This window comes from Coregonus clupeaformis, chromosome 10 (genome assembly GCF_020615455.1).
Source record: "Coregonus clupeaformis isolate EN_2021a chromosome 10, ASM2061545v1, whole genome shotgun sequence".
NCBI lineage: Eukaryota > Metazoa > Chordata > Actinopteri > Salmoniformes > Salmonidae > Coregonus > Coregonus clupeaformis.
This window is the reverse complement of record NC_059201.1, coordinates 6703210-6718019: the sequence shown is the minus strand read 5'-3', so window position 1 is coordinate 6718019 and position 14810 is coordinate 6703210. Positions and strand designations below refer to the sequence as shown.

Genomic DNA, 14810 nt, shown 5'->3' with positions numbered 1-14810 from the left:
TGATGCAGACAATTACATTGATGGAAGTTACAATCTATCTGCAATGTTAAAGCTGATCAACCCACATATATATATAAATAAAAATGAACAGCATTGTCCAAATCACAAAGGACTTAAAATGGTACACTCACACGCGTACAGTCGTGAAGAACAGCGCCTCTTCCCCCTCAAAAAGTTCTACAGCTGCACCATTGAGAGGATCTTCACTTGCTGCATCACTGTTTGGTATGGCAACAGCACCGCCCTCGATTGCATGGTGCTACAGAGGGTGGTGCGGACAGCCGAGTACATCACTGGGGCCGAGCTCTCTGCCATCCAGCACCTCTATATCAGGCGGTGTGAAAGGCAGGCCCGGAAAATCGTTAAAGACTCCAGCCACCCAAGCCTTAGACTGTTCTCTCTGCTTCCGCACGGCAAGGGGTACCGGTGCATCACGTTTGACACCAACAGGCTACTGAACAGCCTCTATCCCCAAGCTATAAGACTGCTAAATAGCTAACTAAATAGCTAACTAAATAGCTAACAGAATGACTACATGGACTATCTGAGTTGACCCTTTTATTTGATTTTTACACTGTCTCAATGCACACTCACAGGGCCCTACACACTCACACACACACACACACACTGACACTCCAACACACACATAACATGCACACACATTTATACTGACTCTACATACACACATACAATCATCATTTAAGCTGCTGTTTATCATTATCCTGATGCCTAGTCACCTTACCTCCTGTATATACCTACCTCCATCACTCCAGTGTCCCTGCACATTGTAAATATGCTACTGGAACTGACCCTGTGTGTAGCTTCTTACTTTCTCATGTTTTTATTTCTCATGTTTATATCTGGTGTGTTTTTGTTTCTACCGTATGTTCTTTTATAGTCCTACATTGATATTGATTACTGCATTGTTGGGTTTTGAGTTTGCAAGAAAGGCAATTTCACTGTACTTGAAACTTGTGTATACAATGATCATCGTCATCTGCCACATAGAGGAGAGGGAATAACAGACATAATATGTAATAACAACAATATGTTTATTTATTGTGGCTTAGAAATTAATTAACGAACAAACTAACAAAATGATGTTGTGTGTGTGTGTGTTACCCAGGAGGGAGCAGTCACTGGATAAGAAGTACCCAGGATGCATCAAACACCACAGCTCCAGACAAGAACGCTCGTCCAACTCCATGGAGAAGCTCATCAAGAAACGCAACGTACCTCAGAAACTTCCCTCGCACAGCAAGAGGTGAGACTGAGGAGGGAGAAACCAATGAAACATTCACACTTCTCACTAATTTGTCACGATTTGTTGTTCAATCCATGTCAGTATAGTTATGATTACTAAAATACATTGTGGTAACACTAACAGGGCATAAAGTTATAATCTAGTATGACTTGTTATAGGCATGTACAGAGTCCTCACTGTTGATAGTTTCTTTGGACACAAGGGGAAATGGAACGGCTGCATCCATCTCTCTTGACTTTACATTTTAGTCATTTAGCAGATCTCTTATCCAGAGCAACTTACAGTTGGTGCATTCATCTTAAGATAGCACCTTTTTTTCTAAGATTGTAGCATATATAGAACCTAAAAAGGGTTCTTCGGATGTCCCCATAGGAGAACCCTTTGAAGAATCCTTTTTGGTTCCAGGTAGAACCTTTTTGAATTCCATGTAGAACCCTTTCCATAGAGGGTTCTACATGGAACCAAAAATAGTCCTACCTGGAACCAAAAAGGGTTCTACCTGGAACCAAAATGGGTTCTCCTATGGGGACAGCTGAAGAACTCCTTTGGAACCCTTTCTTGTAAGAGTGTAGGTGGGACAACCACATATCTTAGTCATAGTAAGTACATTTTTCTTCAATAAAATAGCAATCAGCAAAGTCAGAGCTAGTAAGGCAGACAACTTGACTGACTTTATTGAGCCATGCTCAGTGTACTCCCTGTGACTCCACTGTGTTGTTCCAGTAGACCAGACCTATTGAAGTCAGAGGTGATCCTTCCCAAGCTGGACTCCTCCATGACCCAGGTGACCATCCCCTCCTGCCCCCAGAAGGGCTCCACGTCCCCGGGGAGGTCGCGTCGGGCCAAGCCCCGCTACCGGAAGGCAGGGAAGGGCAGCAGTGGAGACCTGGCTGGGCTGAAGGCTGCGTTATCGTCCACACTGGGTCTGGCTAATACTACATCTCTGACCAACACCACCTCCACACCCAGGTATTTATGTTGACATGTCTCCCTACTGGATGTGTAGTTGGATGAATTTGTTTTATATAAGAAATATATATAAATGTTTTATTCTCACTGTGTCCAGTCTGTCACTATCTCAATGAATCCTTCCTGGATTCCTAACATCCTCTGTCCTTGCCTTCTTCTCAAAACCCATGAGAGAAGAAGGTCGAAGGGGAGGGCCCGTCTACTGAACTATCTCCTCCAATACAATTGAGAAGAATGCGAGGAATCGCAAAACGACAAATTGAGATAGAGCCAGAGTGTAATTTTGCTGCAACCAAATCGCCCTTCAGAGCCCACAATAAAGTTGTATTCTCCCCCCCCAGCAGCAAGCAGCACCTGGACCCCAGCGCAGCTCTGAGAGGTCTCCAGCATGACCTGCTGCTGAAGAAGATGTCCTCGTCCAGCCCAGACCTCATCTCTACCACCATGGAGGCAGAGGACCGCCGCAGGGGACTGGAGAGACCTGGTCTGGAGAGAGGGGGCAGCCAGAGCGCCTCGGCAGGCCTGGGAGGAGGTGAATTAAAATGTATAATATTGTCCGATAGGGACATTTGTATAAAGTGCATTCGGAAAGTATTCAGACCCCTTGACTTTTTCCACATTTTGTTACGTTACAACCTTATTCTAAAAATGATTAAATTAATTATTTTCCTCATCAATCTACACACAATACAGGTTTTTAGAAAGTTTTGCAAATGTATTAAAAATAAAAAACAGAAATACCTTATTTACATAAGTATTCAGACCCTTTGCTTTGAGACTCGAAATTGAGCTCAGGTGCATCCCGTTTCCATTGATCATCCTTGAGAGGTTTCTACAACTTGATTGGAGTCCACCTGTGGTAAATTCAATTGATTGGACATGATTTGGAAAGGCACACACCTGTCTATTTAAGGTCCCAGAGTTGACAGTGCATGTCAGAGCAAAAACCAAGCCATGAGGTCGAAGGAATTGTCCGTAGAGCTCCGACACAGGATTGTGTCAAGTCACAGATCTGGGGAAGGGGACCGAAACATTTCTGCAGCATTGAAGGTCCTCAAGAACACAGTGGCCTCCATACTTAAATGGAAGAGCTAGAGACACTCCTAGAGCTGGGGAGAAGGGCCTTGGTCAGGGAGGTGACCAAGAACCCGATGGTCACTCTGACAGAGCTCCAGAGTTCCTCTGTGGAGGTGGGAGAACCTTCCAGAAGGACAACCATCTCTGCAGCACTCCACCAATCAGGCCTTTATGGTAGAGTGGTCAGACGGAAGCCACTCATCAGTAAAAGGCACATGACAGCCCGTTTGGAGTTTGCCAAAAGGCACCTAAAGGACTCTCAGACCATGAGAAACAAGATTCTCTGGTCTGATGAAACCAAGATTGAACTCTTAGGCCTGAATGCCAAGCGTCACGTCTGGAGGAAACCTGGCACCATCCCTACGGTGAAGCATGGTGGTGGCAGCATCATGCTGTGGGGATGTTTTTCAGCGGCAGGGACTGGGAGACTAGTCAGGATGCACATCCTCTCCCACACCAGGCAGACTGCTTGGCTGCGCTCGACGGAAACGCACTCTTCAGCACAATGGATCTCACCTCTGGGTTCTATAACATGCCACTGCACGAAGATGACAGAAGGTATTCTGCCTTCACAACACCTATGGGGCTCTTTGAATACAACCGTCTACCTCAGGGTCTCTGTATGCCGCATTGGAGGTCCCCAAGAACACAGTGGCCTCCATCATTCTTAAATGGAAGAAGTTTGGAACCACCAAGATTCTTCATAGAGCTGGCCGCCCGGCCAAACTGTGCAATCGGAGGAGAAGGGCCTTGATCAGGGAGGTGACCAAGAACCCGATGATCACTCTGACAGAGCTCTAGAGTTCCTCTGTGGAGATGGGAGAACCTTCCAGAAGGACAACCATCTCTGCAGCACTCCACCAATCAGGCCTTTATGGGAGAGTGGCCAGACGGAAGCCACTCCTCGGTAAAAGGCACATGACAGCCCACTTGGAGTTTGCCAAAAGGCACCTAAAGGACTCAGACCATGAGAAACAAGATTCTCTGGTCTGATGAAACCAAGATCGAACTCTTTGGCCTGAATGCCAAGCGTCACGTCTGAAGGAAACCTGGCACCATCCCTACGGTGAAGCAATAGTGGTGGCAGCATCATACTGTGGAGACTAGTCAGGATCGAGGGAAATTTCTAAAAACCTGTTTTTGCTTTGTCATGATGGGGTATTGTGTGTAGATTGACGAGGGGAAAAAACAATTTAATCAATTTTAGAATAAGGCTGTAACGTAACAAAATGTGGAAAAAGTCAAGGGGTCTGAATACTTTCCGAATGCACTGAATACAGGGATACCTGGCATACATTTAAGGCTGGTTTCCCATACACAGATAAAGACTACATTTTAAGATATTTCTGTGTCGGGGAAACCAGCCCATAATGTATCATATAGATAGTCACAGGACATACAGTGAGGGAAAAAAGTATTTGATCCCCTGCTGATTTTGTACGTTTGCCCACTGACAAAGACATGATCAGTCTATAATTTTAATGGTAGGTTTATTTGAACAGTGAGAGACAGAATAACAACAAAACAATCCAGAAAAACGCATGTCAAAAATGTTATAAAGTGATTTGCATTTTAATGAGGGAAATAGGTATTTGACCCCTCTGCAAAACATGACTTAGTACTTGGTGGCAAAACCCTTGTTGGCAATCACAGATGTCAGACGTTTATTGTAGTTGGCCACCAGGTTTGCACACATCTCAGGAGGGATTTTGTCCCACTCCTCTTTGCAGATCTTCTCCAATTCATTAAGGTTTCGAGCCTGACGTTTAGCAACTCAAACCTTCAGCTCCCTCCACAGATTGTCTATGGGATTAAGGTCTGGAGTCTGGCTAGGCCACTCCAGGACCTTAATATGCTTCTTCTTGAGCCACTCCTTTGTTTCCTTGGCCGTGTGTTTTGGGTCATTGTCATGATGGAATACCCATCCACGACCCATTTTCAATGCCCTGGCTGAGGGAAGGAGGTTCTCACCCAAGATTTGACGGTACATGGCCCTGTCCATCGTCCCTTTGATGCGGTGAAGTTGTCCTGTCCCCTTAGCTGAAAAACACCCCCAAAGCATAATGTTTCCACCTCCATGTTTGACGGTGGGGATGGTGTTCTTGGGGTCATAGGTAGCATTCCTCCTCCTCCAAACACGGCGAGTTGATGCCAAAGAGCTCGATTTTGGTCTCATCTGACCACAACACTTTCACCCAGTTCTCCTCTGAATCATTCAGATGTTCATTGGGAAAGTTCAGACGGGCCTGTATATGTGCTTTCTTTAGCAGAGGGACCTTGCGGGCGCTGCAGGATTTCAGTCCTTCACGGCGTAGTGTGTTACCAATTGTTTTCTTGGTGACTATGTTCCCAGCTGCCTTGAGATCATTGACAAGATCCTCCCGTGTAGTTCTGGGCTGATTCCTCACCGTTCTCATGATCATTGCAACTCCACGAGGTGAGATCTTGCATGGAGCCCCAGGCCGAGGGAGATTGACAGTTATTTTGTGTTTCTTCCATTTGCGAATAATCGCACCAACTGTTGTCACCTTCTCACCAAGCTGCTTGGCGATGGTCTTGTAGCCAATTCCAGCCTTGTGTAGGTCTACAATCTTGTCCCTGACATCATTGGAGAGCTCTTTGGTCTTGGCCATGGTGTAGAGTTTGGAATCTGATTGATTGCTTCTGTGGACAGGTGTCTTTTATACAGGTAACAAACTGAGATTAGGAGCACTCCCTTTAAGAGTGTGCTCCTAATCTCACCTCGTTACCTGTATAAAAGACACCTGGCAGCCAGAAATCTTTCTGATTGAGACGGGGTCAAATACTTATTTCCCTCATTAAAATGCAAATCAATTTATAAAATTTTTGACATGCATTTTTCTGGATTTTGTTGTTGTTATTCTGTCTCTCACTGTTCAAATAAACCTACAAAATGATAGACTGATAATTTCTTTGTCAGTGGGCAAACTTACAAAATCAGCAGGGGATCAAATACTTTTTTCCCCTCACTGTACATCACAAGACACGATGAGTCAAACATACATAAATAAATGTAGTGCAAATAAATATTGTGCATATAACTACAGTGCAAATAAATATAGTGTAAATAAATATAGTGCAAATAAATATAGTGTAAATACAGTCAGTTATGGTTTACAGTCTTCTGTATTTAGGAAACTAGGAAACTGATGCTGGTTGGTGAATGACTTACAGGTGGAGGAGGAGGTGATGGAGGAGGAAGAGAAGGAGGAGGGACGGAGGATGGAGGGGTGGGGACAGATGACCAAACAGAGACCCCACCGCGTAGCAACACCCCCAGCGAGGACGCGGTCTCCATCCCGTTCTCCAGCAGCCCAGACTCCCCCTGTGGGAGGGGGGCAGCGGCAGGGAGGGGATCGGTGCTGGGAGGCCCAGGAAGGTTACTTCAGGACGGGGAGGACAAGGAGGAGGGCACAGGGATCATCAGGTCACCCAGGAGCCAACACCTCACACCTGCAGCACTGCTCTACCGGAAACAAGTCACACGCAAACAGGTAGTCATCAGTAGTAGGGCAAGATGGATGGCATCTGGTGGCTTTACTATACTAACTAAACTAGAGTTAGGAGATTATCCTGACCAGTTCTACTAACTAAATTAGAGTTAGGAGATTATCCTGACCAGTTCTACTAACTAAATTAGAGTTAGGAGATTATCCTGACCAGTTCTACTAACTAACCTGGAGTTAGGAGATTATCCTGATCAGTTCTACTAACTAACCTGGAGTTAGGAGATTATCCTGATCAGTTCTACTAACTAACCTGGAGTTAGGAGATTCTCCTGACCAGTTCTACTAACTAACCTAGAGTTAGGAGATTCTCCTGACTAGTTCTACTAACTAACCTAGAACCAAGAGATTCTCCTGACCAGTTCTACTAACTAACCTAGAGTTAGGAGATTCTCCTGATCAGTTCTACTAACTAACCTGGAGTTAGGAGATTCTCCTGACCAGTTCTACTAACTAACCTGGAGTTAGGAGATTCTCCTGACCAGTTCTACTAACTAACCTGGAGTTAGGAGATTCTCCTGACCAGTTCTACTAACTAACATAGAGTTAGGAGATTCTCCTGACCAGTTCTACTAACTAACCTGGAGTTAGGAGATTCTCCTGACCAGTTCTACTAACTAACCTGGAGTTAGGAGATTCTCCTGACCAGTTCTACTAACTAACCTAGAGTTAGGAGATTCTCCTGACCAGTTCTACTAACTAACCTGGAGTTAGGAGATTCTCCTGACCAGTTCTACTAACTAACCTGGAGTTAGGAGATTCTCCTGACCAGTTCTACTAACTAACCTAGAGTTAGGAGATTCTCCTGACCAGTTCTACTAACTAACCTAGAGTCAGGCCCAATAAATAGCCTAGAAAACTGTAGTGATTCCTCTTATCTTCCCTTTACTTCTGCAGAGACGTGGTGTGTCCTCCGAGGAGGAGGAGGGAGAGGTGGACAGTGAGGTGGAGTTACCACGGAGACGGTAAGAATATACATCTTATACATTATACAGTATATAGTCATGATTCATTATACAGTATATAGTCATGAATCATTATACAGTATATAGTCATGATTCATTATACAGTATATAGTCATGATTCATTATACAGTATATAGTCATGATTCATTATACAGTATATAGTCATGATTCATTATACAGTATATAGTCATGATTCATTATACAGTATATAGTCATGATTCATTATACAGTATATAGTCATGAATCATTATACAGTATATAGTCATGATTCATTATACAGTATATGGTCATGATTCATTATACAGTATATTGTCATGATTCATTATACAGTATATAGTCATGATTCATTATACAGTATATAGTCATGATTCATTATACAGTATATAGTCATGATTCATTATACAGTATATAGTCATGATTCATTATACAGTATATAGTCATGATTCATTATACAGTATATAGTCATGATTCATTATACAGTATATGGTCATGATTCATTATACAGTATATGGTCATGATTCATTATACAGTATATAGTCATGATTCATTATACAGTATATGGTCATGATTCATTATACAGTATATAGTCATGATTCATTATACAGTATATGGTCATGATTCATTATACAGTATATGGTCATGATTCATTATACAGTATATGGTCATGATTCATTATACAGTATATAGTCATGATTCATTATACAGTATATGGTCATGATTCATTATACAGTATATAGTCATGATTCATTATACAGTATATAGTCATGATTCATTATACAGTATATAGTCATGATTCATTATACAGTATATGGTCATGATTCATTATACAGTATATGGTCATGATTCATTATACAGTATATGGTCATGATTCATTATACAGTATATGGTCATGATTCATTATACAGTATATAGTCATGATTCATTATACAGTATATAGTCATGATTCATTATACAGTATATAGTCATGAATCATTATACAGTATATAGTCATGATTCATTATACAGTATATGGTCATGATTCATTATACAGTATATTGTCATGATTCATTATACAGTATATAGTCATGATTCATTATACAGTATATAGTCATGATTCATTATACAGTATATAGTCATGATTCATTATACAGTATATAGTCATGATTCATTATACAGTATATAGTCATGATTCATTATACAGTATATAGTCATGATTCATTATACAGTATATAGTCATGATTCATTATACAGTATATGGTCATGATTCATTATACAGTATATAGTCATGATTCATTATACAGTATATGGTCATGATTCATTATACAGTATATGGTCATGATTCATTATACAGTATATGGTCATGATTCATTATACAGTATATGGTCATGATTCATTATACAGTATATGGTCATGATTCATTATACAGTATATAGTCATGATTCATTATACAGTATATAGTCATGATTCATTATACAGTATATAGTCATGATTCATTATACAGTATATGGTCATGATTCATTATACAGTATATAGTCATGATTCATTATACAGTATATAGTCATGATTCATTATACAGTATATAGTCATGATTCATTATACAGTATATGGTCATGATTCATTATACAGTATATGGTCATGATTCATTATACAGTATATAGTCATGATTCATTATACAGTATATGGTCGCGATTCATTATACAGTATATGGTCATGATTCATTATACAGTATATAGTCATGATTCATTATACAGTATATAGTCATGAATCATTATACAGTATATAGTCATGATTCATTATACAGTATATGGTCATGATTCATTATACAGTATATTGTCATGATTCATTATACAGTATATAGTCATGATTCATTATACAGTATATAGTCATGATTCATTATACAGTATATAGTCATGATTCATTATACAGTATATAGTCATGATTCATTATACAGTATATAGTCATGATTCATTATACAGTATATAGTCATGATTCATTATACAGTATATAGTCATGATTCATTATACAGTATATGGTCATGATTCATTATACAGTATATGGTCATGATTCATTATACAGTATATAGTCATGATTCATTATACAGTATATGGTCATGATTCATTATACAGTATATGGTCATGATTCATTATACAGTATATGGTCATGATTCATTATACAGTATATGGTCATGATTCATTATACAGTATATGGTCATGATTCATTATACAGTATATAGTCATGATTCATTATACAGTATATAGTCATGATTCATTATACAGTATATAGTCATGATTCATTATACAGTATATGGTCATGATTCATTATACAGTATATAGTCATGATTCATTATACAGTATATAGTCATGATTCATTATACAGTATATAGTCATGATTCATTATACAGTATATGGTCATGATTCATTATACAGTATATGGTCATGATTCATTATACAGTATATAGTCATGATTCATTATACAGTATATAGTCATGATTCATTATACAGTATATAGTCATGATTCATTATACAGTATATAGTCATGAATCATTATACAGTATATAGTCATGATTCATTATACAGTATATGGTCATGATTCATTATACAGTATATTGTCATGATTCATTATACAGTATATAGTCATGATTCATTATACAGTATATAGTCATGATTCATTATACAGTATATAGTCATGATTCATTATACAGTATATAGTCATGATTCATTATACAGTATATAGTCATGATTCATTATACAGTATATGGTCATGATTCATTATACAGTATATGGTCGTGATTCATTATACAGTATATAGTCATGATTCATTATACAGTATATGGTCATGATTCATTATACAGTATATAGTCATGATTCATTATACAGTATATGGTCATGATTCATTATACAGTATATGGTCATGATTCATTATACAGTATATGGTCATGATTCATTATACAGTATATAGTCATGATTCATTATACAGTATATGGTCATGATTCATTATACAGTATATAGTCATGATTCATTATACAGTATATAGTCATGATTCATTATACAGTATATAGTCATGATTCATTATACAGTATATGGTCATGATTCATTATACAGTATATGGTCATGATTCATTATACAGTATATGGTCATGATTCATTATACAGTATATGGTCGTGATTCATTATACAGTATATAGTCATGATTCATTATACAGTATATAGTCATGATTCATTATACAGTATATAGTCATGATTCATTATACAGTATATAGTCATGATTCATTATACAGTATATAGTCACGATTCATTATACAGTATATAGTCATGATTCATTATACAGTATATAGTCATGATTCATTATACAGTATATGGTCATGATTCATTATACAGTATATAGTCACGATTCATTATACAGTATATGGTCATGATTCATTATACAGTATATAGTCATGATTCATTATACAGTATATAGTCATGATTCATTGTACAGTATATAGTCATGATTCATTATACAGTATATAGTCATGATTCATTATACAGTATATGGTCATGATTCATTATACAGTATATACAGTGGGGAAAAAAAGTATTTAGTCAGCCACCAATTGTGCAAGTTCTCCCACTTAAAAAGATTAGAGAGGCCTGTAATTTTCATCATAGGTACACGTCAACTATGACAGACAAAATGAGAAAAGAAAATCCAGAAAATCACATTGTAGGATTTTTAATGAATTTATTGGCATATGATGGTGGAAAATAAGTATTTGGTCAATAACAAAAGTTTCTCAATACTTTGTTATACACCCTTTGTTGGCAATGACACAGGTCAAACGTTTTCTGTAAGTCTTCACAAGGTTTTCACACACTGTTGCTGGTATTTTGGCCCATTCCTCCATGCAGATCTCCTCTAGAGCAGTGATGTTTTGGGGCTGTCGCTGGGCAACACAGACTTTCAACTCCCCTCCAAAGATTTTCTATGGGGTTGAGATCTGGAGACTGGCTAGGCCACTCCAGGACCTTGAAATGCTTCTACGAAGCCACTCCTTCGTTGCCCGGGCGGTGTGTTTGGGATCATTGTCATGCTGGAAAGACCCAGCCACGTTTCATCTTCAATGCCCTTGCTGATGGAAGGAGGGTTTTACTCAAAATCTCACGATACATGACCCCATTCATTCTTTCCTTTACACGGATCAGTCGTCCTGGTCCCTTTGCAGAAAAACATCCCCAAATCATGATGTTTCCACCCCCATGCTTCACAGTAGGTATGGTGTTCTTTGGATGCAACTCAGCATTCTTTGTCCTCCAAACATGACGAGTTGAGTTTTTACCAAAAAGTTATATTTTGGTTTCATCTGACCATATGACATTCTCCCAATCCTCTTCTGGATCATCCAAATGCACTTCAGACGGGCCTGGACATGTACTGGCTTAAGCAGGGGGGACACGTCTCGCACTGCAGGATTTGAGTCCCTGGCGGCGTAGTGTGTTACTGATGGTAGGCTTTGTTACTTTGGTCCCAGCTCTCTGCAGGTCATTCACTAGGTCCCCGTGTGGTTCTGGGATTTTTGCTCACCGTTCTTGTGATCATTTTGACCCCACGGGGTGAGATCTTGCGTGAGCCCCAGATCGAGGGAGATTATCAGTGGTCTTGTATGTCTTCCATTTCCTAATAATTGCTCCCACAGTTGATTTCTTCAAACCAAGCTGCTTACCTATTGCAGATTCAGTCTTCCCAGCCTGGTGCAGGTCTACAATTTTGTTTTTGGTGTTCTTTGACAGCTCTTTGGTCTTGGCCATTGTGGAGTTTGGAGTGTGACTGTTTGAGGTTGTGGACAGGTGTCTTTTATACTGATAACAAGTTCAAACAGGTGCCATTAATACAGGTAATGAGTGGAGGACAGAGGAGCCTCTTAAAGAAGAAGTTACAGGTCTGTGAGAGCCAGAAATCTTGCTTGTTTGTAGGTGACCAAATACTTTATTTTCCACCATAATTTGCAAATAAATTCATTAAAAATCCTACAATGGGATTTTCTGGATTTTTTTCTCAATTTGTCTGTCATAGTTGACGTGTACCTATGATAAAAATTACAGGCCTCTCTCATCTTTTTAAGTGGGAGAACTTGCACAATTGGTGGCTGACTAAATACTTTTTTTCCCCACTGTAGTCATGATTCATTATACAGTATATAGTCATGATTCATTATACAGTATATAGTCATGATTCATTATACAGTATATAGTCATGATTCATTATACAGTATATGGTCATGATTCATTATACAGTATATGGTCATGATTCATTATACAGTATATGGTCATGATTCATTATACAGTATATAGTCAGTGATTCATTATACAGTATATAGTCATGATTCATTATACAGTATATAGTCATGATTGTATACTAGTACTAGTCCAGCAGAAAGAACGTCTTGGTATAATCCAAATAGAGTTTGTGTCTGTGAGAGCCCAATGATTTCATCTATGTCCTGTACCTTTTTTCTTCCCCCATGCAGTCGACCGTTGAGCATCACCAAGTGCCAGTCCCTGTCCACCTTCAGCTCTGAGAACCTGTCTGCCGTGTCCGTGTCGGACGGAGAGGAGGGCAACACCAGCGACCACTCCCACAGCGGCACGCCGGATGTGGTCAGTACCAACACGGACGAGCGGCTGGACGACAAGAGCGACGACCTTCTGTCCCAGGGGTCGGAGATCCCCGCCGACCCCGCCCTCGACCCCGCCGACGGTTTATCAGAGAAGGAGGCCGCCATCCGCCAGGTCAAGACCCAGCTCAACACGGGGCAGAACTGTGAGGTAGGCAGGGCTCAGGTTACTATGACAACTATACGACTGGAACTGAAACTACGAGGTAGGGTTACTATGACAACTAGAACTATGAGGTAGGGTTACCATGGGAACTGTTATGTTTAGCCATAAGCAACAGAGAGAAATGAGGAGAGCAGGAATCCCATTACAATGCATTCTCTGATTGTTATACATTCCTATAACAGAACATATGGTTACATTTGGATTTCGCTCTAGTGTAGGGACCTTCGTTTTCCCTGATCACTAGGGCCCAGTTTTAGGGGGACAGAATATTTACAAGCCAGGTAATACTCAGGTAGCCTGGGTCCAGTCTGTTTGTGCTATCGTCACACACCTTGCCAGTCAAACATGTTGTGCATGACAAGGAGTGGCAATTTTTTTTATTTTACCTTTATTTAACTAGGCAAGTCAGTTAAGAACAAATTCTTATTTACAATGACGGCCTACACCGGCCAAACCCGGACGACGCTGGGCCAATTGTGCGCCGCCCTATGGGACTCCCAATCACGGCCGGTTGTGATACAGCCTGGAATCGAACCAGGGGGTCTGTAGTGACGCCTCAAGCACTGAGATGCAGTGCTTTAGACCGCTGCACCACTCGGGAGCCCAATGAGTGGAATGATAGCACAAGCATACTAGAATCCAGGCTAATATTAAGGTGAGATGGCTAGGAATGCCCATTACCGTCCTCTAACTCTCCCTCTCTCTCTCTCTTCCTCTAACCCAGGGCCTGTATGATGACTCTGACTGCGACAGTGTAGAGCTGGACCACTCAGGCTACACAGAGCCCCAGCACCATAGGCCCCCAAGCACCAACTGGTGAGGAGACCAGCCCCACTCCCCAGCCCCACTCCCCAGCCCCATTCCCCAGCCCTACTCCCCAGCCCCATTCCCCAGCCCTACTCCCCAGCCCCATTCCCCAGCCCTACTCCCCCAGCCCCACTCCCCAGCCCTACTCCCCAGCCCCAGCCCTACTCCCCAGCCCCAGCCCTACTCCCCAGCCCTACTCCCCCAGCCCCATTCCCCAGCCCCCATTCCCCACTCCCCCCAGCCCTACTTCCCAGCCCCATTCCCCAGCCCTACTCCCCAGCCCCCATTCCCCAGCCCCTACTCCCCAGCCCCATTCCCCCAGCCCTACTCCCCAGCCCCCATTCCCCAGCCCTACTCCCCAGACCCCACTCCCCAGCCCCCAGCCCTACTCCCCAGCCCCACTCCCC

General features: G+C 41.2%; 1 protein-coding gene across 4 annotated transcripts in view; it reads left to right on the top strand.

Annotated features, from left to right (window-relative positions):
• LOC121574806 (mitogen-activated protein kinase kinase kinase 12-like) overlaps positions 1-14461 on the top strand; it is an 86119-nt gene extending 71658 nt beyond the window's left edge. For 2 of the 4 annotated variants that reach the window (XM_045222833.1, XM_045222832.1), the window contains exons 10-16: positions 1127-1264; positions 1988-2233; positions 2575-2765; positions 6506-6825; positions 7735-7802; positions 13284-13581; positions 14321-14461. In XM_045222833.1, the coding sequence (XP_045078768.1) occupies positions 1127-1264; positions 1988-2233; positions 2575-2765; positions 6506-6825; positions 7735-7802; positions 13284-13581; positions 14321-14416 (1357 nt within the window). In that variant the 3' untranslated portion in view covers positions 14417-14461. The remainder of the gene's footprint in view (positions 1-1126; positions 1265-1987; positions 2234-2574; positions 2766-6505; positions 6826-7734; positions 7803-13283; positions 13582-14320) is intronic. The other 2 variants (XM_045222834.1, XM_045222835.1) reach the window with 2 other exon arrangements.
• The last annotated feature ends 349 nt before the right edge of the window (positions 14462-14810 follow it).